The sequence below is a fragment of the Mus musculus genome, chromosome X, assembly GCF_000001635.26.
Source record: "Mus musculus strain C57BL/6J chromosome X, GRCm38.p6 C57BL/6J".
NCBI classification, from domain to species: domain Eukaryota; kingdom Metazoa; phylum Chordata; class Mammalia; order Rodentia; family Muridae; genus Mus; species Mus musculus.
In genome coordinates this window covers 105,825,543-105,849,863 of record NC_000086.7, presented here as the reverse complement: position 1 = coordinate 105,849,863, position 24,321 = coordinate 105,825,543, and the positions used below count along the sequence as shown (strand labels likewise).

Here is a 24,321-nt window from a genome sequence, read left to right as displayed (position 1 = left end):
ACTCCAAGCACTTAGGAGGCAGAGACAGGCAGATTTCTGTGAATTTGAGGCCAGCCTTGTCTACAGAGTGAATTTCAAGACAGCCAGACCTACTGAGAGAAATCATGTCTCCAAAAAAAAAAAAAGTTTAAGTCAACTACCTCTCCACTAAGAACCACAGGAACAAAGATAGCACTGCTAATGATTTAGAGTAAGCTCTGAAGTTAAAATTAATGTAAAAGTAATATTAATGTATGAATTTAATATCGAAAGCTTACTACATGAAAGAAAAGAACTTCCCTCTTTTAAATAGTCAGTGCCATTAGTACTCTGGGCTGCCTAAGTTCTTTCTCTGGTGGCCAGTTCCTGTATGTATGTAGCAAAGGTCCAAAATGAAGAGTGCTCACTCTGAAGAGTGCTCACTCTGTGCTTTGTTCCCTGTTGCATCAGAGTGTAGACGAAGCATGCAGAGCACTGAGATTTGTGGTAGAGGGGAGTCCCCACATCCCTTGGTACTTTACTTACTGGTTGCAGTGACTTCAGAAAGTCACTTGCAGTGCCTGAGGAAAAGGGTTGCAGACATCAAGAGCTTCACCCATGTAGGAACAAATTAGCATACACTTAACCTCTTTGAAGATAGAAATTTATTTTCTTACAATTATTAGAGAAGTTGGGAGTGGTAAGGCTCTATCTACTCCATCCTCTGCTCAGTGTTTCACTAAAGTTTAAGGGACTAACCAGGGCTCTATTTGGATAAATTTGTAGGATTTTCCCAACATAACTCAGTGACAGGATTTTTTTTTTTTTTGCTCCTCAGAATTAGAAAACACAGCCCCTTCTCCTCCACTACGTGGCTTCTCTGGTTTACTACTTGGCATTTTGCTTTCACTTTTGCTGCCCATAGGAGAGCTAACTTTGTTCTGTCAAGACCACTTAGAATAAGTCCGAGTCAAATGATGATTATTCAAATCTGGGAACCGTATCAAATGGTTTTTGTAGGTCTCAAGTAGGACAGATTATACAGGATGTTTATAACAGAAGGCAGGAATCCTGGTGCAATTTTAATATTATGCCCACCATGGCATGCAAACAGGCCAAGACATTTAAGAAATTTCACTTTTTTTCTAGTGTGCCCCCCCCCCCCCCCGTATGTCTTACATCACCCATGCAAGGACATAATAACTAATATTTCTTTTTTGTGCTAAATCCTTAATGTATTGTGCTTCATTTATTTTCTACAGTACTCCTGAGGGCTCTTGAAATACTTCACATATTTTCAAGTATAGAAACAAAGCTAAGAAAACTTATGTAGCGTAATAAAATGATGTTGGACCTAAATTCCTATGGTAGTTTTGCTCAACTATATTGTCTCCCAGTATTATTCTTGGTGTGTTATTCAGTTTAAATTTCTTGTAAAATTAGTATCCATATAACTTGTTAGAAACTTGTGATTTAATTTGCAATTTTTAGATTTGATGACACGATTTTTTAAAAAATCAGCCTTTTAAAGAGACCCTGACCATCTTTTATACAGGAAATTGCATAGTTTCTTAAATTTGCTTCAGACTCCTTTAGGAGGAGTAGGGGAGAGATAGATTATCAGTTCAAGGCTTTTAGTGTTTTCATTTTTTAGAGAGACACTCAATATATAGATTCATCTGTCCTGAAACTCCTGATTCTCCTGTCATCGCCTCTCAAGTAGTATGAGAATAGGCTTGTGTGACCATTTCTGGCACTTAAAATGTTTTGTTTTCTACTGTAGAGATTTGAACACATTTTCCTGGCACATGTTATGCAACTTCTCTACTACCAAACCACACCCTACCCTGACAATTTTCAAATCAAGAATATTTGTTTCGTTTTTGTGGTTTTGTATCAACAATAAAACTATTTTATTCTTCACACAAACATTTCTTTTATTGGTTTTGTTATCATGGGTCAAAGGTAATTTCTTGGTTTACTACAGTGATTTCAAATCCATGTAGGATTTTTTATCTAGAAACCATAAACGTGGATTTTTCTCGCTTTGGATGTGTTCTGTAGGAATAGTTGAGTCTGTGTTTTTGGCAAATCTATGTTGTTAAGGTTGCTATACCACCATTGCTTGAAAGAAATCTATGAGCATAACTATCAATGACTCCTTTTTTTTTTTTTTTTGTAGGTGATAGAAATTGAGGATGCTTCACCTACTAAGTGTCCAATAACAACCAAATTGGTTTTAGATGAAAATGAAGAGACCAAAGAACCGTTAGTGCAGGTTCATAGAAACATGGTTATAAAATTGAAACCCCATCAAGTAGATGGTAAGAAGTTATTAAATGATTCAATCACTTGAGCTAAATTTTACCTATGTTTTGTCTTCTTTTTTGCCTAGCATTTTGCCAATCACTGGAGATACATTGTTGAACAAAAATGATATGATTCCAGCTGTTACAGATCTTACAAGGAAGTAAGGAAGAACAAGTTGGGTGTCTGCAAGCGTAGTGTTTTAAGTAGGCAAGAGGTACTACTTACAGTGGGAATCTGTATAGCAGGTGGAGTTCTACTACATAGTGCTTGGCTAGAGCACTTAGGTCTAAGCATAGTTAACCAAAAGCTTTCTTTGGGAAGTGACATTTCAACATGTTCAAGTAAGTGTTTAATTGGTTTTCCTACATTAGTATTACCAACTCATTCAACTGCCCTACATACTGGTGGAGTTTTACATGTGTGTATGAAGCGCTTCAGAAGGGAAATAAACAGTTTCTGCATCTAGGATTAGCAGCCCCTCTTATTGTTCTGTTTCTATTCCTGGACACTTTCTGTTTTCCAATATTCCTCTGTCTTCGGCAGCCATCCCAAGCTGGTGGGAAATGTGATAGTTTAGGGTAACTGGACAGACACTCTTATCTTGCGTGCTTATGTTTTATTTCTGATTTACTTAAGGAGAAGAAAACAATTCTGATTGCATTTAAGATTTTTTTTTAGCTCCAAGTGTTGTTCCTTGGGTGCTTGAGAGATGGCTCAGTGGCTCAGAGTACTTACAGTAAATCTTCAGAAACAAAATGAAAGTCTGCTGTTTCTTGGAAGTTTTGGTTTCTCATTCTTAGGTGTTCAGTTTATGTGGGATTGCTGCTGTGAGTCTGTGGAAAAGACAAAGAAGTCCCCAGGTTCAGGATGTATTCTTGCCCACTGCATGGGCCTTGGTAAGACCCTCCAGGTAAGAGCTATAGGAAATAAACCTATCCATTTTTGCACATATATTTAATTCTGTTGTGTGTTAGGTAGGCTGTGGAGGGAGATTCAGCAGTAAAAAAGAAGGACAAGATTCTTAAGTATTGAATATTGTGGTGGAGAATGAAATTTTAAAATGTGCTTTCTGATTCTGTGTTTAAATGGGAGGACTGAGAGGGCCATCATTTTTAAAGAGGTGGTGATGGTATGTGTGCATACATATATGTCTATAATAACAATGGGATAATGGCAATGAATTGGAAAGAGAGCATGACAAGGTGTATGTGGAAATTCAAAGGGAGGAGAGGGAAGGAGGAAATGATACAAGTGTATTATAATCTCAAATAAAAGGGAAAAACCCACAAACATTTCTGATAGAATTATTTAAAAAAAGCAATGTTTATGCAAAGATGCTGATGTAGTTGAAGCAGTGTGGTTGCAGGTATGGCTACCTTCCACTTCAAGGATACATGAATTTAACTTATTTTTCAACTTTTATTAGTCTGATGGTAATGAGAATGTAAAGTCTTCTTTAGTATTAAAGCTGCTTCATTTCTTGGACTGGGTTTAACATTATATTTACGTTACTTGTATTTTCTGTGTGTTGGAAATTATGATCTTTAGTTGGCTGGCTTAGTGTTTAATGTAAAAATAAGTCATGATTCCTTAATTTTATTTTTAAATTTTTTTGTGGATATTTAAATGAACATGTAACTTTACTTTCTTATAGGTGGTTAGTTTTCTTCACACAGTTCTTCTGTGTGACAAATTGGATTTCAGTACAGCTTTAGTGGTTTGTCCTCTTAACACTGCTTTGAATTGGATGAATGAATTTGAGAAGTGGCAGGAGGGATTAAATGATAATGAAAAACTTGAGGTAACATTTAATAATGTTTCCTATTGAAACAATAGCATGAGATTCATATTCATACTGAAAGAATTGTCTTAATTACTAATGCACATTTTAATGGTAATATTTAGAACTTTATTTTTAAAGGTATCTGAGTTAGCAACTGTGAAACGTCCTCAGGAGAGAAGTTATATGCTACAGAGATGGCAAGAAGATGGTGGTGTTATGATCATAGGGTATGAAATGTACAGAAATCTCGCTCAAGGAAGAAATGTGAAAAGTCGGAAACTTAAAGACATATTTAATAAAGCTTTAGTTGACCCAGGTATGTTACTACTAGTTCTGACTTTACGAAGCTAGTTGAAATTTTATGTTTATCTTTAAGAGTTTCTAATTGAGCCAGGCATTCTGGCTGGCACACACCTTTAATCCGAGCACTGTGGAAGCAGAGGTGGGCCAATATCTGAGTTTGATGCCATCCTGGTCTACTGAACAAGGTTCAGGACAGCTAGAGCTACACAGAGAAACCCTGTGTTAAACAGACAAAAACATTACAAATAATTGGACATTTATTAAGTACTTGCTAACAGTCTCCTTTGTCCTTGAGATTTTATTATTCATACTGATAATTTAAATAATATAAAACTATCCTTAATGCTTCTAGCTGTTCCGAGTTTCAGTGTTTGGGGATCTATGGTTGATGTATTATTAGAGAATTGTAAACTCCTGAATGGTATCAAGCATTTCAGCAGATTTTTTTTTGTCACAAGATTTCTTGGGGACACTTTCAAACAATAGTCTTAAAAACCAGGCGCTGGACAGGCAGACAGCTACTCAGCTGCTTAAGCTTGCCCACAAGTACAGGCCAGAGACAATGCAAGAGAAGAAGCAAAGGCTACTGGCCCGTGCTGAGAAGAAAGCTGCTGGCAAAGGTGACGTCCCAACTAAGAGGCCACCTGTCCTCCGAGCAGGAGTCAATACAGTCACCACCTTGGTGGAGAACAAGAAGGCTCAGCTGGTGGTGATTGCCCATGACGTAGACCCCATTGAGCTGGTGGTTTTCCTACCTGCCCTGTGCTGAAAGATGGGGGTGCCCTACTGCATCATCAAGGGAAAGGCCAGGCTGGGGCACCTGGTCCACAGGAAGACATGCACCACTGTTGCCTTCACACAGGTTAACTCGGAAGACAAGGGTGCTCTGGCTAAGCTGGTAGAAGCTATTAGGACCAATTATAATGACAGATATGACGAGATCCGTCGCCACTGGGGAGGCAACGTCCTGGGTCCTAAGTCTGTGGCTCGCATTGCCAACCTGGAAAAAGCAAAGGCTAAAGAACTCACCACTAAATTGGGTTAAATGTACACTAAGTTTTCTGTACCTAAATATAATTACAAAATTAAAAAAAACCAAAAAACAAAAAACGAGGCACAGGTTGGAGAGATGGCTCAGAGGTTAAGAGCACTGACTGCTCTTCTAGAGGTCCTGAGTTCAATTCCCAGCAACCACATGGTGCCTCACAACCATCTGTAATGGGATCTGATGGCCTCTTCTGGTGTGTCTGAAGATAGTTATAGTGTACTCATATAAATAAAATAAGTAATAAAATCTTAAAAAGAAGAAAAAAAACCAGCCTTTGTGGTGTGTGCCTATAATTGTAGGCCTTCCTATTTGAGCAGGTCTTATGTGTCATAGGCGGAGAATCACCTTAACCTTCTGATCCGTCCGTCTGCCTCCATTTCCTGAGTGATGAAAACACAGGCACGCACCACAACATCTCATTCGCATGGTACTAGAGAGTGAACCCAAGCCTTATGCATGCTGGGTTACAGCTCTGCCCTCGATTTAGTCTTTACAGAAGGGTTAGATGCTTTACATGGTGAGGGATTTCTGGAATCATTTCTGGAATCCTAGCATTTGAGACGTGGAGGCAGGGAGATCATATGAGTATCTCAAGCACAAAGGGGGTGTTGTATAGCAAGGTAGATCAGTGAGTGGAAGCTGTTACTGTGTGTGCCTATTGATTTGAGTTCAGTGTCTGGAACCCATGCTACAAGGTGACAGTCGATTCCAGAATCAGTTTGAGATGCCATGATTTATTTTATTTTGAAATTTCATCTTATCTTTTTAAAGAGAGAGAGTGTGGGAGGATGGGGGTAGAGAATGAGCAGAAATGAATGTGTGTGTGTGTGTGTGTGTGTGTGTGTGTGTGTGTGTGTGTGTGTGTGTGTGTAGAGGAAGAAAACTTTGGCAGTTTTCTTCCACCATTGGGTTGCTGACTGGTGTAGAGCTCAGGAATTTGCAACAGGGTCTGAGCACTCTGACATGTTGAATCATCTCTCTGGCCCCCTTTTATTTTATAAAATAGCATGTAGATTAGTCCGAATATTGTTGGAAACTGGAGGCTAGCATAGGATTCCAATATATCTCTGCCTTTATCCATTACTTTTGATGTTCTTCAACATTGTCTCTGACTCGTAGTGGTTGTCTTGGCCAACAATTTATTAACTAATTCATTTAACTCACAAGCACATTCTACCTTTGCTGCCTCTTCTTGAATTTTTGTTTTCTTAATCACCAGAGACATTGCCTCTCTTAAATAAGAAGGCAGATCTAAGAGGAGGCACCCAAAACATTTAGAAACAAGACTTAGTGTTATATGACAGAGAATGGAGGTGAAGAGACAGGTCACCATAAAATCAAGGAAGGTTTTTGTGTGGTTTTTTTTTTTTTTTTGGTAACTTAAAAAAAAATTATTAGGTATTTTCCTAATTTACATTTCTAATGCTATCCCAAAAGCCCCCCATACCTTCCCCCCCACTCCCACTTCTTGGCCCTGGCGTTCCCCTGTACTGGGGCATATAAAGTTTGCAAGACCGATGGGACTCTCTTTCCAACGATGGCCGACTAGGCCATCTTCTGATACATATGCAGCTAGAGACACGAGCCCTGGGGAGTACTGGTTAGTTCATATTGTTGTTCCACCTATAGGGTTGCAGATTCCTTTAGCTCCTTGGGTACTTTTTCTAGCTCCTCCATTGGAAAAAGTCCAATGAGAAGCTAGTAGCAGTTGAGAGCACAGCCAAAGTTCTTAGGAGCACGGAAGGAGGGAAGAACTGGGTAGCCTTCTATAGAGTTTAGCTTCACAGAGAATAGTTCCAGGTACCAGTCCAGCTAGGTGTATAGTATCCCACTTGATGTCAAATGATTATGGGGTGGTTTTCTTTCTTTCTTTCTTTTCTTTTTTTTTTATTACTTTGCTCTTTTTTTCATGTAGCCTAAAACTAGGTTATGGTGACTGTTTAATAAAATTCTAGCTGGGCAGTGGTGGCGCACGCCTTTAATCCCAGCACTTGGGAGGCAGAGGCAGGTGAATTTCTGGGTTCGAGGCCAGCCTGGTCTACAGAGTGAGTTCCAGGACAGCCAGGACTATACAGAGAAACCCTGTCTCAAAAAACCAATAAAATAAAATTCTAGATATAGTTTTATTTGATACAATGCTGACCTTATTTTCAAAATGGACATATTTAGTTTAGTTTTGTTATTTTTTATTATAAAAGATTTAAATAAGTGTTTTGTGGGCATGTATATCTGTGCATATGTGTGTGCCTGGTGCCTGAAGAGGCCCTAAGAGGGAGCTAGCTCTACCATAGCTGAAATTACAGATAGTTACGACCTGCCATATAGGTTCTAGGAATTGGACCTAGGTCCTTTGTGAAAGCAGTGTGTGCTCTTAGCCTTTGAGACATCTCTTCAGTCTTCTTGTTCATTAATTTTAAAATTTATATACCAAAGTTTTCTTCCTTTTGACCTCAAAAATCCTTTGGTCTCCACATTTTTGTTTTGCTATATGGTATTTGTTTGTGACAGGGTGTTTCTTTGTTGCCTAGGCTGGACTTAAATGCTTGATCCTGGCCCTATCCCTATCCTCTTAAGATTGTATTGCAATCTCATATAAGATACTCATCTTATAATGTCATGTAAAACATATAGCAAGAGTAATATATTAAAGCATAGTATCTAAGATTTAGTAGTAGCAATAACTTATATGTCAATTCCTTTTCCATCAATATGTTCTAAATTACCATCAATAAATTCTAAATTTATTAGAAGAGAAATGTGAAATAATAATTTCTTTTCTCCTCAAGCGATTTCTATGGTTTCATGTAAATTGGTTGTACTAATGATATATATGACAGTTGAGTATGTGAAAACTTGGGTTTGTATAGAAGAAATATCCTAATTCAAGCCTAGAATAAGAGCTATATGTCAGAGCCAGACAAGCAGTTTTGAGGCATTATAGTCATAGACAGGAGGTATTAAATCAGGACAAGCAGCTTCTCAGGTCAGAATCTGGAAAATTGGGAAGACTTTAGTATGGCAACTATTTAGATTGACTGAAGTTGTTAGTAACACATCCTGATCTCAACTCCTCTGGCTTTGCATTGGCAGTTAATCATTTCTACAAGTGTTCCAGTTACTCCAGCCATTTCAGTATTGGTTTTGATGGTGGGAACCATCAAAAGCAACCCTGGGGCACTCTACCACTGTGCTATACCTCTCGCCCCGGCTCTGATTTGTCAAAATCATACCAACAGGTGGCATTATAACATTTTGAAAAAGAGCCCCCCCCAAAAAAAAAACAAAAACAAAAAAGATACACTGTAGAATTATACATTTATTTGGCCTTTAAATGTCTTTGTGTTTTCCTATTTACTTCAATTGGTCTCTCTTGCTTTAGTGATTTTTACTTTTTTTGTTTTGTTTTGTTTTGCTTTTTGTTTGTTTTGTTTTGTTTTTTTCGAGACAGGGTTTCTCTGTGTAGCCCTGGCTGTCCTGGAACTCACTCTGTAGACCAGGCTGCCCTCAAACTCAGAAATCCGCCTGCCTCTGCCTCCCAAGTGCTGGGATTAAAGGCGTGTGCCACCACTGCCAGGCAGAAGAATACTTTTAAGTTTTTCAGCTTCAGAAGACAAAATCTGTGTGTATATGTATGAACAATATTTAAAGCACTGTTGTAGTTTACTAATACTGTCTGCTTCCTTCCTTTTAAATAATTCCTTGGAAAGACACAGGAAAACCTGAATTCTTTATCCTAATCTTTAACCTAGATCCCATAGGAGAGCAGCACATTCTTATAACCACTGAGTCGCGTCTTCATTCACCGCCTGTATCATTTCTTATAGCATCTGTCTGATAGTTTTCTTTTCATGTATATTTAAGCTCTTTGGTGTCTTAGGCAATAATTTTAATGTAATCTAATGTCACAATATTGTTTTTGGACATATTTTCCTTCTAATTGTTATAAATGCTATTATGTAATCATTCTAACATATCATAGTCCTAAAAGTTATTTAAGTCCCTTAAAAGATATTTCTTTTATGAAGTACCCAAATATGTTGAGGATAATCTTCTCTATTATTTCGTTATCCTTTTTGGACTTGCTTTTTGATACAGGTTTTCTCTTTGTAGCCCTGGCTCTCCTGGGAGCCTGTAGAACAGGTCTGCCTCTGTCTCCTTTCATGGTAGGACTAAGGGTTTGTGCTTGGCTGTGTTGGTAAAGTCTTTATTCTTCATAGGGTTTGTAGATCTTTAGAAGTACTTTATTTATGTATTTATGTATTTATGTTATGGGGACTTGATTAATACTAACTAGTCCCATTTCAGTCTTGCACAGTGGCACATAGAATATGAATGTGTTTCTATATAACATTGTCTTCTTTCTATATCAGCTGTGTAAAATGATGAACCATATATACTTCCATGAGCAACGTTTTTAGTTTTATTGTTTCTTTTTAGTTTTTTTCCTTTTAATTAAGTGTTGTTCTTATGTATATTTTTATAGGCCCTGATTTTGTTGTTTGTGATGAAGGCCATATTCTAAAAAATGAAGCATCTGCTGTTTCAAAAGCTATGAACTCTATAAAATCAAGGAGGAGGATTATTTTAACAGGAACACCACTTCAAAATAACCTAATTGAATGTGAGTTAATATTACGTCACTGTGCTTTAGAATGTCAGTGCTGCCGTTGACTCGCACGTGTTTGTAAATTTGCCCATTTCCTCTTCTTTCTGTTTGTTGACCATAATGTATAGTTGATTCTTCTTTAAATAGGAGTAGCAAACCACTCTCTAGACATGTGCCATTGTCATTGTTTAGATATAACTAAGGGAAAAGAAATATTTAAAAAGTATAAGAATTCTTTAATGATTACTTCAAAATATACAAAATGTGTATGTGGTCATTCAATAGGTCTAATAGGGATATCTGTCTGTCTGTCTATCTATCTATCTATCTATCTATCTATCTATCTATCTATCTCTCCAGTTTGGAGGAAGTACCACTAAGGATACAGAGTCTGGGTTTGATATTGTATGCCTCTAATTTTAGCACTAAGGAGGCAGAGGCAGGTGGATTTCTGTAAGTCCAAGAGTAGCCAGTAATACATAGTGAGGCTTTGTCTCCTGCTGCAAAAATCAAAATAAAAAAGAAATGCCAATTGTGAACATTTTGGAAAGTGGAGATAAGAAAAACAAAAAACAAAAAACAAACAAACAAAAAACTTCTAGCAAATCTTTCCCAGAGTAGCATTTGCTCAGAGTGAAGACAAAAGTGAGATACATTGAGAAGTGCCTGTGACATCCTCTCACTGTCATTGATGGAACAGGAGCTTATTCAGCAAATTACAATTGCTATCATAAGAGTTCCACATTTTCTTTTCTTTTAAGAGTTCCACATTTTCTTGTGTCTTCAGCTTATTTTATTCATTCATTGTTTTTCCTTCTTTCTCTTCTATTCTCCTTTTACAGAAATGCTATTTTACATTGTGATTGTGTTTCATATAGGACAATTGATGGCACCTTCGGCAGCCGCATCAAGAACTGAATTAGCTATATATCTTACCTACATACAGTAGCTTGTCCTCATATCTTACCTACATACAGTAGCTTGTCCTCATATCTTACCTACATACAGTAGCTTGTCCTCATATCTTACCTACATACAGTAGCTTGTCCTCTATTTGTATTATTGTTATGTGGTACTTAATATTTTCTTTGCAAGATGCTCTCACTGACCATAAAATCATCAATGCAGTTATATCCACTTTACACTTATGTATACTTGTTTTATGTTTTACGTGTTATGAATAGTAATTTAGAATCAACTGTGCTGTAACAAAATAGGTCTAGGATCTATGGATGCTCTCTTCAGTTTCTTATACGATTTATGTAGTTCTATATAAGATTTGCAAGCATTTTTTATACTAAATGTGTTCTTTATTGCCTTCCACTTCCCTTCCTGATAATACTTCTATGAGATGAGCATTTGGCATTAGGAATACTTTAGAGAGTTTTTCTGGGTCTTTCTATCATTAATGTTATTAATGAATTAATGTCTTGTCTCTTAGATCATTGCATGGTTAACTTTATCAAGGAAAATTTGCTTGGATCCATCAAGGAATTCAGGAATAGATTTATAAATCCAATCCAAAATGGACAGTGTGCAGATTCTACCATGGTAGATGTGAGAGTGATGAAAAAACGTGCTCATATTCTCTATGAGATGTTAGCCGGATGTGTTCAGGTACAGAGATGCTCCACAGTAACGGAGATAATGGAGTCCCAAATCAGTTTTTGACTTTAGGCTTGAGCTACTTTGTTTTATTTTCTGTTTTTAATTTCATAATTATATCTCTGCATTGGTTTAAAGATCCACCAATTTTGCACATTTGTAATACCTTTCACAATTTAAGAACATAGTTGATCTATACACTTTCTTCATATTTTGCAGTGTTCATGTTTTGATTCACGTACTTTGAGCAGTGGGTTCTGAAGAAGAGCAAAGCTGTTTATGATTAAGACATTCTTATGTATACTTGACATGGTATTCAGAACCTTACTATTTGAATAGCTGTAGTAGAGGCTAGTATGACTTAAGAGAGGAACCATTTTTAAAGTACTTGTTAAGAAACCGTTTTAGGGGCTGGCAAGATGGCTTAGTGGGTAAAAGGAGCTTGCTGCACAAGCCTGGCAACCCAAGTTTAATTTCTGGAATCCATGTAAAATTGGAAAGAGAAAAACCGGCCTCTGGCTTCTCCATGGGTATTGTCACATACACATCATCCATATATTCATTTACACTCTCTTTATATACATCCTTTTATAGACACGTGCATGCACTCATGCATACACCAGTTTTATTACTTTTAGGTATGTACTGAACAGGTTAATAATGTTATTTAAAATAAGACTGTCAGTGAACATACAGATAGGTAAGTATATAGAGATGGAGCTAACAATTCAGAGATTTCAAGATCTATATTCTCTCTTAAGACACTAACACTAAAGATCGCTTCAAAAATGTTCTACGGAACAAAAAAAGGCTGTCCTTAGTGTTATCATAGAACATAATCATGTTTTAACATGTTGGCTCTATGTACTATTAAGTACTTGTCTTCTTTATGATTATTACTACCTAAGTAGTAAGTTGGTTTTTCTGTTTAAGTCGTTATCTGTATTTAATAATTATTAGTATTTGTGGGGTTTTTCTGTTCCTCTAATAAAATTGTTTTATTATTGGTTTATACATATCTTATTTTCTCAGAGGGTACAAACATTGCTTCAGAAGTTAATGTTTGGCATACAACTCAGATTGCATTAGAATTTGGATTTTTGTGGGTTTTTTATTCCTTTTTCTTCTCCTTTGAGATGGGTTTTCTTCATGTAGCCTAGGCTGGCCTGGAACCCTTGATGCTCTTTCCTCAGCCTCTCAAGTATTAGGATCCCAGGCATGTACTTCAACACTTGGCTACATGACATTTGGTTCCTGTGATTTCCTATGTGAAAACCAATTTACTTTTGACAGTATTGCTTTTCACATGACTTTGTGACATCACCGATTTGTGCTACTTTTTTTAAAATACAGAGATCACCATCTTGAAAACTTGGATTTTGTGAAATGATGATATGACCACTTGAATTTAAAACCTGATGGTCGCCAGGCGGTGGTGGCGCACGCCTTTAATCCCAGCACTTGGGAGGCAGAGGCAGGCGAATTTCTGAGTTCGAGGCCAGCCTGGTCTACAGTGTGAGTTCCAGGACAGCCAGGGCTACACAGAGAAACCCTGTCTCGAATAAACAAAACAAAACAAAAACAAAAACCTCATGGTCATATTGCAATATGTTTTTTTGGCAGTGTAACATATTATGTAGTCATGTGAACTATGTCAAGTATCATCCTATGTAGTACCTGTTAAGAATTGAGAGGGAAACTATCCTTAAGAATATATGGACTCTGTGTCTTTCAACTCTAGAAAGCCACTGTAGTTCAAGCCCTTCCTTCTGGCTACATATGGGGATGGTTGATTTGCACTCTCTTTGTCTTGTTGATTGCAGAGGAAAGATTACACAGCGCTAACAAAGTTCTTACCTCCAAAACATGAGTATGTGTTAGCTGTGAGAATGACTGCTATTCAGTGCAAGCTCTATCAATACTACTTAGATCACTTAACAGGTAACAACTACATTCTGGCGTTTTAATCTTCTCCGTCAACAGGTTCTTTTTCTGATAAATATGGTCTTAGTAATTTTCCATGGTGCTTGCTTTTTTGTTTGTTCTTTTTAGTTTTCCATTTGAACAGAATTACTGTGCTTACCGTTGCAATGCTTATAATTAAAATTGCTATCAGTGCTAAACTCAAGGGACAAACTTAAAGCAATAATAATGTTTTTTGTTTGCTTGCTTTATAATTTTTTTTAAGACAGCGTTTCTTTGTGTAGCCCTGGCTGGCTTCCTACCCCCTGGCTAATGAAGTAATGTTTAGCAGAAGAACCCTTACCATGATTTGCAGCATACCCCTCTCCAAATACACAAGAAAATCCCCCGAAAGCTCTGTGGATCATATGGAATTCGGCCTCTAATTTGTTAAGAGTAATTTATGTTGGGTAGAGAGATGGTTCAGTGGTTAAGATCACTGGCTGTTCTTTCAGAGGACCCAGGTTCAATTCCCAGCACCCACATGGCAGCCTACAACTGTTTGTAATTTTAGTCGCAGGGAATCTGACACCCTCACAGACATATATGCAGTCAGAACACCAATGTGGTCAAAATTAAAAAAAATAAATTATTTTATAAAATGAAAAAGAGGTCGTTTATGCTGAGTATGGTGGTACAGGCCTTTAGTTTCAGCACTCATTAGACAGAGGTAGGTGGCTCTCTGTATTCAAGGCTAGCCTAGTCTACACAGTGAGTTCCAGGACAGCGAGGCCTATACAGAGGCAGCCTATCTTGAACAAAAGATACAAAGCAAAAGGAGTACTTCTGACGCATGTGCCAATAGAGGAAGCATAAAATTCCAGAGTAGTTTTTTAAATATACAGCTACATTTGTTTTGAAAGATATATAAATTAAATCCATGAGATTGTTTCGTAAATCTCAAGTTCACAAAATGTGAAGGTGAACTCCACCACCCTAATACTTGATCCTGTTGCCCCCCCCCCCCCCACACACACACACACATCGAGGTCCCTCATTCCCTCTGCTTCTCTCTGCCTCCTGTGATTATTTATTTTCTTTCCACTATCTAAGTGAAAATGAAAATTCCTTACTTCGGCATTTCTACTTCTTATATTTCTTACAGTCTGTGGGTTGTATCCTAAGCATTCTGTACTACTTTTGGGCTACTATCCACTTATCACTGAGTGCATACCATGTATGTTCTTTTGTGATTGGGTTACCTCACTCAGGATGATATTTTCTAGTTCTATCCATTTGCCTGTGAATTTCATGAAGTCATTTTTTTAATAGCTGAGAAGTACTCCATTGTGTAACTGTACCTCATTTTCTGTAACCGTTCCTCTGTTGAGGGACATCTGGGTTGTTTCCAGCTTCTGACTATTATAGATAAGGTTGCTATGAACATAATGTAGCCTGTGTCCTTGTTACATGTTGGTATATGCTCAGAAGAGGTATAGCTGGGTCCTCAGGTAGTAACTATCCAGTTTTCTGAGGAACCGCCAGATTCATTTCCAGAGTGGTTGTACAAGCTTGCAATTCCACCAACAATGGAGGTGTATTCCTCTTTCTCCACATCCTTGCCAGCATCTGCTGTCACCTGAGTTTTTGATCTTAGCCATTCTGACTAGTGTGAGGTGGAATCTCAGGGTTGTTTTGATTTGCATTTCCCTGATGACTAAGGACTTTGAACATATTTTAAAGTGCTTCTTGGCCATTTGAGATTCCTCTGTTATGAATTCTCTGTTTAGCTCTGTACCCCACTTTTTAATTGGTTATTGGCTCTTTGGTTCTTTGGTGGTTTCTTGAGTTCTTTATATGTTTTGGATATTAGCCTTCTGTTTGCTGTAAGGTTAGTGAAGATTTTTCCCCTATCTGTAGGTTGCTGATTTGTCCCACTAAAGGTGTCATTTGCCATACACAAGCTTTTCAGTTTCACTAGGACCCATTTATCAATTGTTGATCTTAGAGCCTGAGCCATTGGTGTTCTCTTAATGAAAATTTCCCCTGTGCCAGTGAGTTCAAGACTTTTCCCTACTTTCTCTTCTATTAGTTTCAGTGTATCTGGTTTTATGTGGAGTTCCTTGATCCACTTGGGCTTGAGCTTTGTACAAGGAGATAAGAATGGATCGATTTTCATAACCAGCATTTAAACAAGCACTGTTTATTGAAGATGCTTTCTTTTATCCATTGTATCTTTTAGCTCCTTTGTAAAGATCAAGTTTTCATAGGTGTGTAGGTTTAGTTCTGGGTCTTTGATCCTATTCCATTGTTGACCTGTCTGTCTCTGTACCAATACCATGCAGTTTTTATCTCTATTGCTTTGTAGAACAGCTTTTGGTCAGGGATGGTGATTAGTTCAGCAATTCTTTTATTGTTGAGAATAGTTTTGGCTATCCTGGACTTTTTGTTTTTCCATATGAAGTTGACAGTTGCTCTTTCCATGTCTGTGAAGAATTCTGTTGGAATTTTGATGAGGATTGCATTGAATCTGTAGATTGCTTTTGGTAAGGTGGCCATTTTTACTATGTTAATCCTACCAATCCATGAGCATGGGAGATCTTTCCATCCTCTGAGGTCTTCTTTGATCTCATTTTTCAGGGATTTGTAGGTCTTGTTATAAAGATCTTTCACTTATTTGGTAAGAGTTAGTTACACCAAGATATTTTATACTATTTGTGGCTATAATGAAAGGTGTTGTTTCTTGTGACCATTTGCTTGGAGAACAAAAATACCCAGCCGGTATCTTTTTATTGGGGAGTCGAGTCCATTGGTGTTGAGGCATATGACATATGACATAAAGATAGATGGTTGTTAGTTCCTATTATCTTTGTTGCTGCTGGTGGTACTATATGTGTATGGTTCTCTTTAGAGTTTGTTGTGAAATGTTTAGTTTCTTATGTTTTCTTGGGTTGTATGTTTTACCCTTCTTGTTTTGGACATTTCATTTCAGCATCCTCTGTAGGGCTGGATTAGTAGAAAGATAATGTGTGAATTTGGTTTTGTCATGGAATTCTTTGGTTTCTCCATCTATGGTAATTGAGAGTTTTGCTGGGTATAGTAGCCTGGGCCAGCATTTGTCTTCTCTTAGTGTCATCATACTTGGAAAGAATTGCTAGAAGTCTATCTGTATGGAGAAAAAGGCTTTGTTTCTCTGTAATAGATGAAGGGACCATGGATACAATTTTGGAGATTTTAAAAATCTAAGGAAAAAAATACATATTTTTGTGATCTTTACTTAAAATGACAGTGTCCTTCCCAGTATGGGATAGGTGTATTAATAATTATGACTTTGTTGTGACTAAAATGAGAAACTATTTTATATATGTTACTGAGATCTTCAAGAATACTTGCTGTATTTTGTTGCTTAATCATCACTTTCAACAGTGTGGCAATACACACTTATATTCTCAGCACTTGCTGGTGGAAGCGGGAGGATCAGGAGGTGAAGGCAACGTAGACCACATGAAGTTCTGTCCAAAGAAAGAAATAAGTCATATATATTTCCCTTACAACATATTTGTTCTTTAATATTCTAATCATTTTTGTAAGGTGGTTTTTCCCTACAATCTTATTACTTCAAATGTTTCAAAATATTAACAGTAAGAAATAAGATTTCATAAGCCTTTCTCAACTCTGAAAAGGGTGTGTATCATAGATAATCTAATATAGAATCACCATGGCGGAAATTGAGATTTTTTTCTGTCTTCAACTATAGTTTCTTTTGGTCAGGTGTGGGCAATAGCACTGAAGGTGGAAGAGGAAAGGCAGGTGCAAAGCTTTTTCAAGATTTCCAAATGTTAAGTAGAATCTGGACTCATCCTTGGTGTTTGCAACTGGACTATATCAGCAAAGAAAATAAGGTAAATCAAGACCCTCACATTGTTTAAATGTTACTTTTTATGTTCTTTATACCAGAAGCAACTTTCTATTTCATTTATTCAGCTTCTTTTCTTTTTTAGTTCATTTATCTGTCTTTTTGTTGTCATTGAGATGGGTACTTACTCTATACCCCTTGATGGCATTAAACTTACTGTGCTAACCTGTGGCTTTTGTACTTCTTCTTTTTGCCTTCTGAGTGTCGGCATTATAGGTGTATGCCACCAGGCCTATCTTATTTCTGTATCTTGAAATCATTTTATGCTTATAGGATCATTAAATGTTTGCTTATGTGCTGATTTGAACCTAAGGGGCCTACATCCTCCGTTCTAAATGTTCTTGTAATGAGCCCCTTCAACTTTTTCAATGGGTAGTGGCATATGTCTCACTAATTGAATGCTTGTCTAATATTTAGTTTTGATTCCTGTTGACTATTAGAGTACACACACTGAAAATAATGTAAAAATTTAAAAATGGGGCAAGCGCTGTAGCTCAGTAGGTATAGTGTCTTATAGTGGTATACACTTTGTCTGATCTCCAGGACTACACAAACCAGGCAAGGTGGCATGCATCTCTAATCCCAGCACTTGGTCGGGGGAGGTAGGAGGACCTGAATTTCAGAGTCATCCTTGGCTACCATAGGGAGTTCATGTGCAGTACCTACTACATACATGCTACATGGATCCACAAACAAAGCCTTGCTGGGTGTGTTGATACACATTTGAAATCTCAGCACTTGGAAGGCTGAGGCATCCAGCATGTGGAGGCCAGCCTTGGCTGAGAACTCTGAGAACTTATCTTAAGTATTCCCTTAGTTTGATGTAATTTTATAGTTATAGAAAAGTGACTCGAGGAGTTCATTCATACTTTAATTCAGTTTCTCTGAATGTTTATATCGCATATAGTCATAGTCACTTATCAGAGCCAAGAGATTCACTTTGCTACAACAAACTTTGCATTGCTTTATTTTTACATTTTTTTCATCCCATCTTAGACCTCCTGGTTTATAATCCTGTTAAATTGCTATCGTTTCTTTCAATCTTCTATATATAGTTCCTTAGCCCTCATTCATTTTATATCATTTAAGGGAGATGAAATGTTTGACTTTCCAATATATGTTGAAATGGGCAACTAAAACCTGTCTTCTTTTGTTTAGGGTTATTTTGATGAAGATAGTATGGATGAATTTATAGCTTCAGATTCTGATGAAACCTCTAAGAGTTTAAGCTCAGATGAGTATGTAAAGTAAATTGAGTACTTTTGTTACCTATGCTGGGACATTTAAAGCCTATCTATACTTGTGGGTGGTAGGCTTACTTAGCCTTACTTAATATGCTCCCCTAACACAAAGTTCTCTCTCCCTCTCCCTCTTTTTCTCCCTCTCTCTCCTTCCCTCTCTTTTCATTTTAGAAAGAAGAAACCAAAGGGGAAGAAGGGGAAAAAGGACAGCAGCTCAAGCGGAAGTGGCAGTGACAACGATGTTGAAGTCATCAAAGTCTGGAATTCAAGATCTCGAGGAGGTGGAGATGGCAACGTGGATGACACAGGAAATAACCCTTCAGTTTCTCTGAAGCTAGATGAAAGTGAGTGTGCTGAATGTGTACTGTAGAACATTGGCTGAGAACATTAGGTCTTCCATGTTTGTTTTGTCCATAAGTGAATTTCTTTGCTCAAGTATTAAGAGGATGCAGAGTTAGAACAAATCATTAATGTTTAATTGTAAGCAAGTCAGTCTGCTCTGTCTGGTAATTTGTAGGAAAGAAAATGGAAAGCTCGTTGTTTATTTAAATGTATATGCTTGCACCCAAGTAGCCTGACTTCGTGTATAGCTCTTAAGTGCAGTTCTTAAGTGATATTGAAATGAAGTTGCTAAATTTAGTTTTATAAATGAATTCTAGAAATGGAGTCTAATCTAAAGGCCTCTATAGGATTTACACTTAGCTACATAAGAAACTGGAAGCATTTCAGTAGTGAATTGTATACATTAGAACGAATTTTAATCATTTAGACTTTTTCCTTTCTAATTCTTCATAATCTATAATTATGTGCTTTGGTTCCCCCCCATAACCTGTTCAGTTCATTTTTCTGTTTTTCTCTCCTTTATATGAAAGTAAAGTTTACTGTCCAGTGGCTTCAGTTTCTGTTCCCTTGTATATGCTTAAGAGTTAGTGCTTAGCCATTCTATAGTCTTAGTACGAGCTGACTGTGTTTAGGAGCTTTAAAGCTGGGACTAAATATCAGAATATTTCCAATATCTTACTTCTAAATGGCTTTAAATATTTGGCATTGGGGAGTTATAGAGTAAAACCGTTAAACATCTGTGAGGCGGAAAGCAATGTGGGTGGCAGCCGAATGAGCTTGCGATCAGATCAGCTTGCTTGAGCTCAGGTCTCCGCTGACTAACACAGTGATTCCTCTATCAACGCTTCTCTTTTCAGTACCTCTGTGGAGTAGACAGGTGGGAGCCTAACCACAAACCCTGGATTCTCCAAATCAGGGGAGTCATGAAATTTAAACTACAAAATTTCCCTCTTTCTTCTTCTCTTCGGCTCCTCCATCCATTAAAGCAGCTTTGTGAGCATCCATCTTCCAAGTAGAATTAAAGAGTGTTTTCATCACAGCTCCAACTGTGATTATAGAGTTAAAGCAATGAAAAGCTTCCGCTCTCTCCTGCTGTGCTCTCTTCTTCCACCCTTTCTACTTACAGTTTTGCAGTCTCTCCCTATATGTGTGTGTTCCCGGGAATAATATTATTGAACTTCTCTTTTTCTGTTAGGGCTAAAAAAGAATTGTTCAGTGCTGGAAATGAATTACATGCAAGTCAGAGGAATGGCAAGGAGGTAAATGGGAGGCAGTAGGGTACAGATTTGATGCATGTATGAAATTGCCAAGGAATAAATTAAATAATTAATTTTAAATTGTGGTTAATACCCCCTTTGCCTGTCAGGAAGTGGAAGTGGGATGTGTAGCTGGATTGCTTCTTGAAATATCTAGCTGCTTCCAGTGGTTTTTTTTTCCCTTTCTATCATCTCAGTTGTGCTACTGTGAATTGCTTGGAAAGCACTTGACCAAGGTGTAGACTGTTGTATCTTGTGTGATTGAAACCAGACAGAAAAACTCATGGGTTTCAAAAGACAAGCTTTGACTGCTTAGCTAGGACTTCTGTTTTTTAAAGTCTGTGTGAAGTAAAATAGACGTTATTTATATAGAAATATATTTTCAAAATTTATATACATGTAGATTTTATCAGAAACATTCTCTTGAATAGATGGTAAAAATACAATTTTGTTCTTTAGGTTTAAATTTGCTCCATTTAAGACTGTATCACATTGGGGGCTAAGAAATGGCTCAGTGGTTAATTAAGACTGTTCTTTCAGAAGACCAGTTAGGTTCCCAGCAGCCACACAGTGGCTTACAGCTAGCTATCTGCAATGTCAGTTTCAGGTAACCCAAACATACCACAACACACACGCACACAAGAAGATACATACACACATATAATCCGAGCAGTCAGGATGATGATGAAGAAGAAGAAAGGTCAGAGACTCACCATTTGAGTCTAGGCTTGGCTATATAGTGTGTTTGATGTCAGCCTAGGCTACGGAGTAAGACTTTGTCTCCAAAACCCAAAAGATTTTTAGGGAAAGATGAGGTTTTATAAGTATGTGGCATGCCTAAATAGTAGTTCATGAAGTTTTTGTGCAAATGCACAGTGAGTTATATAGAAGTAGTGGAGCCACTAGGGACAAGGCACAAAGAGGACCTTGTTAAACCTAAAACCAAGTTCAAGACTATGTAGAATAGAAGCCCTAGCGATATGCTAGTCTTGCTTGAGGCCTGCAGCTTTTTTTTTTTGTTTTGTTTTGTTTTGTTTTGTTTTGTTTTTTTCCTGCTCAGGGACAGAATACAAGGCTTTGAGCCTTCTGTATTTTGTTGAATTCTTTAGATTATTTTCTCACAGCTGAATCCCCTTACAGGGTACACATTTTGTAAGTAAATGGTATGCCTCCTCCTGTAACGCCCACCCAACTGAAAATACCCTGCCAGTTATTTTGAAGCTTGTATGTTTCAGCTTTGGTGTTTAGTTGGCAAAGTTGTTTTATTAGCCTCACAACATTGCCTTGAAATCCGGGTATGGTGGCACATGGCTGTAATCCCAGATGGAATCAGAAGGATCAGAAATTCAGAGCCACCCTCGGCTACATAGTAAATTCAAGGAAAGCTTGGGGATACATGAAACCCTGTTCAAAAGCAAAACAAAATAAAATGAAGAAATAATTCTGTGTTAGTGATCCTTTGGAGTAACCTACAACAGCAAGTGTAGAATCAGCCTGCACATGTGTGCATTCATCTTGGTCATGTTCACAGATTTCAGCCACACTGAAGATGAAATGGTACTGAAAAATTAGTCTGTCCTCCTCTACAGTGAATAGTGGTCGAGGAAGAGACTTGTGGCTGCCTAAAATGCAGAAAATGGTAGAAGAGGGACCTGGACCAATGTAAAGAGTTGGGAAAAGGTAAAGGGGAATGAAACACCATTCACTACACTCGATACCACTGCTGTAACTATTAACCTCTGTAGTTACATGCATTGAGTGCACGGCAGACCAGTGCTATCACCAGTCAGTCGAGGAAGCAGAGAGGGATCACAGACCCCTACTTTTACGTCTGAACTATTGGCAGCCATTAGATTTGGAGGAGGGGAGGGACTGTCTTAATTGTGTATGTACCCTCCGCTATTCCCACTGCCTTCCAATTGGTAGCGTCAACCTACAATTACACAGATGACCCTGGTTAATCTTGGTGAGTCACAGGAGAAAATGAACACAGGGATGTGTAAGAGAGATTTTAAGGGAGGTTAAGTGGTGGGTAGAATTGGTAGGAAGTTGGAAGCGAGGACATATACAAAGTGCACATGTGTGAAATTGATACAAAGCATAATAGGAATAAGTTTTTCAATGGTTGGAAAGAGGGTTCAATAGGTTTGTGCCACAGGAGCCTGAAGACCTCATCTCGGGAACCCACATACAGGTGGAAGGAGGGAAAGGCCCGAAGAGCTGGTCTCTGCCTTCTACTTGTGTGCCCCCATTATACACAATAATAAATATGCTTTTGAATTTTTTTAAAGAAAGATAATTGTAGAACACTAGAAATAAGCAACCTTAGAAAAATGTAGTGACAAAAAAATACTAGTAAGCAGCCCGAGAAAAGTTAGCTCACAAAACAAACAACATGGTCAAAGTCACAAGAAAATAAGATTATGTAAATATTGGATAAAGTCTGAAAAATCAGCATTCAAATAACTGGAAAACCATACTGTATCTTTATGCTGTAAAATTTAAAAAATTAGGTAAAATGTATGGTAGTTTAGAGATACACTTGCAGTAAAAGAGAAATGGCAAATATAAAAGTAAGGGGTTACTTAGGTTTTACAAGAAGAAAGAGAAAATGGACCATCTTATAGACTTCACCTGCATCGAGTAGAATTTTTGATAAACATGATAAATGGAGGCACAGCTGTTCATTGTACTCTGCTTTTTATAAATTTGTAAATACTTTTCAGTGAAAAACAGTTGTGAGAAAATTCAGAAGCCTGTTAAACATATTTTTTTAAAGCTTTGATTCACAGTATCTTTACATTATCTAATAGAATATTTCTTGTATATTTTACTTTATGGTCAATTTTTTTTGTTAAACTAATAGCAAAATAGTTCAGTATGACTAGGTGATTTTTTTCAGGTCAGACTTTGGGTTTAGTAGTCCAGTGAAGAGATTGACTTCCTTCATCTCTCTGTCTCTGTTGCTTCGTGCCTCTTACAGTGTATTTTCAGGGTTTTAGTTTTTGAGGTCTTAGGGGATTTGCATCTCTTTCTGGTCTCTTTCTGAGCTCCTCAGCCCCGCTGGTAGGGTCTGTCTTGCATTCTGTCAGAATCAATCTTCTGCTTGCTGTCATCTTGTATTTTGCTGAACCTTCATCTCTCCATTCTATGCCTTCCTTCCCTCAGTGTAGAGCTCTTTGTCCTGTGATGGCATCTCTTTCTGTGTTCATCCGCTGTCCTTTCCCTTCCCCTGTCCTAAGTAGCCATCAGTCTCTTAGCTTTCTTACTATAGCTTGTTTGCTGTCATTCAGGGGTATTTCTGATTGTACTTACTTATGCTCCATTTATTTTATTTAGGTAAAACTACTTCCACTTCTAACCCAAGTAGCCCAGCTCCAGATTGGTACAAAGATTTTGTTACAGATACTGATGCTGAGGTTTTAGAACATTCTGGAAAAATGGTGCTTCTTTTTGAAATTCTTCGAATGGCAGAAGAAATTGGGGATAAAGTGTAAGCTTTTTTTTTTAAATATATATATATATATATAGATAGATATCTGTTATATAAATTAACTTTTTGGTAACCATACTATTGTTTATAAAGTTTATTTAAACAGATCTGATATGTTTTCTTGCCATGATAAGATGTAATTTCTTTGGTTATCACAATGTCATGCCAGTACAACTAGCTACCTTCCTTATAAGCTGCTGTTTCTGAGTATATAATCCATTTTTTTCTTCAGTGCTTCAAGTTTTTATTATATAGTTCAGGATGGTCTTAAACTCAGTAGTCTTTCTGCCTTTGCTTCCCAGGTACTGGAATTAATTGGTCAAAATACGGTTTGAAGCAGAAGCACTAGGAATTGATAGATTAAATACAGGCAGTAAATAATCAAAGAGTGAGTACTAGCTCTGCAACTTAAATGGCTAGTGGATTATGGTATTAATTCCTAAAATGGGAAAGCTAAAGAGTAAACAAGTGTATTAGAAATATAGCATTTTCTTTGGGCCATGATAAGTTTGAATAATAAGTTATTCTTGAAAGATGAAAAGTAGGAACTAGATGATA

At 37.4% G+C, this 24,321-nt stretch overlaps 1 protein-coding gene and 1 pseudogene across 2 annotated transcripts in view; both read left to right on the top strand.

Annotated features, from left to right (window-relative positions):
* The window catches only part of Atrx (ATRX, chromatin remodeler), a 131,758-nt gene that overhangs the window by 79,509 nt on the left and 27,928 nt on the right, over window positions 1-24,321 (top strand). Inside the window, exons 16-26 of the mRNA NM_009530.2 lie at window positions 2,141-2,282; window positions 3,069-3,178; window positions 3,923-4,069; window positions 4,190-4,367; window positions 9,886-10,023; window positions 11,450-11,625; window positions 13,437-13,554; window positions 17,287-17,417; window positions 18,590-18,669; window positions 18,844-19,016; window positions 23,610-23,763. Of these exons, the coding sequence (NP_033556.2) occupies window positions 2,141-2,282; window positions 3,069-3,178; window positions 3,923-4,069; window positions 4,190-4,367; window positions 9,886-10,023; window positions 11,450-11,625; window positions 13,437-13,554; window positions 17,287-17,417; window positions 18,590-18,669; window positions 18,844-19,016; window positions 23,610-23,763 (1,547 nt within the window). The remainder of the gene's footprint in view (window positions 1-2,140; window positions 2,283-3,068; window positions 3,179-3,922; window positions 4,070-4,189; window positions 4,368-9,885; window positions 10,024-11,449; window positions 11,626-13,436; window positions 13,555-17,286; window positions 17,418-18,589; window positions 18,670-18,843; window positions 19,017-23,609; window positions 23,764-24,321) is intronic.
* On the top strand, window positions 789-5,648 carry Gm14853 (predicted gene 14853; annotated as a pseudogene). Its single transcript, NR_163803.1, has 2 exons — window positions 789-4,069; window positions 4,190-5,648. The product of NR_163803.1 is annotated as a predicted gene 14853 (transcript).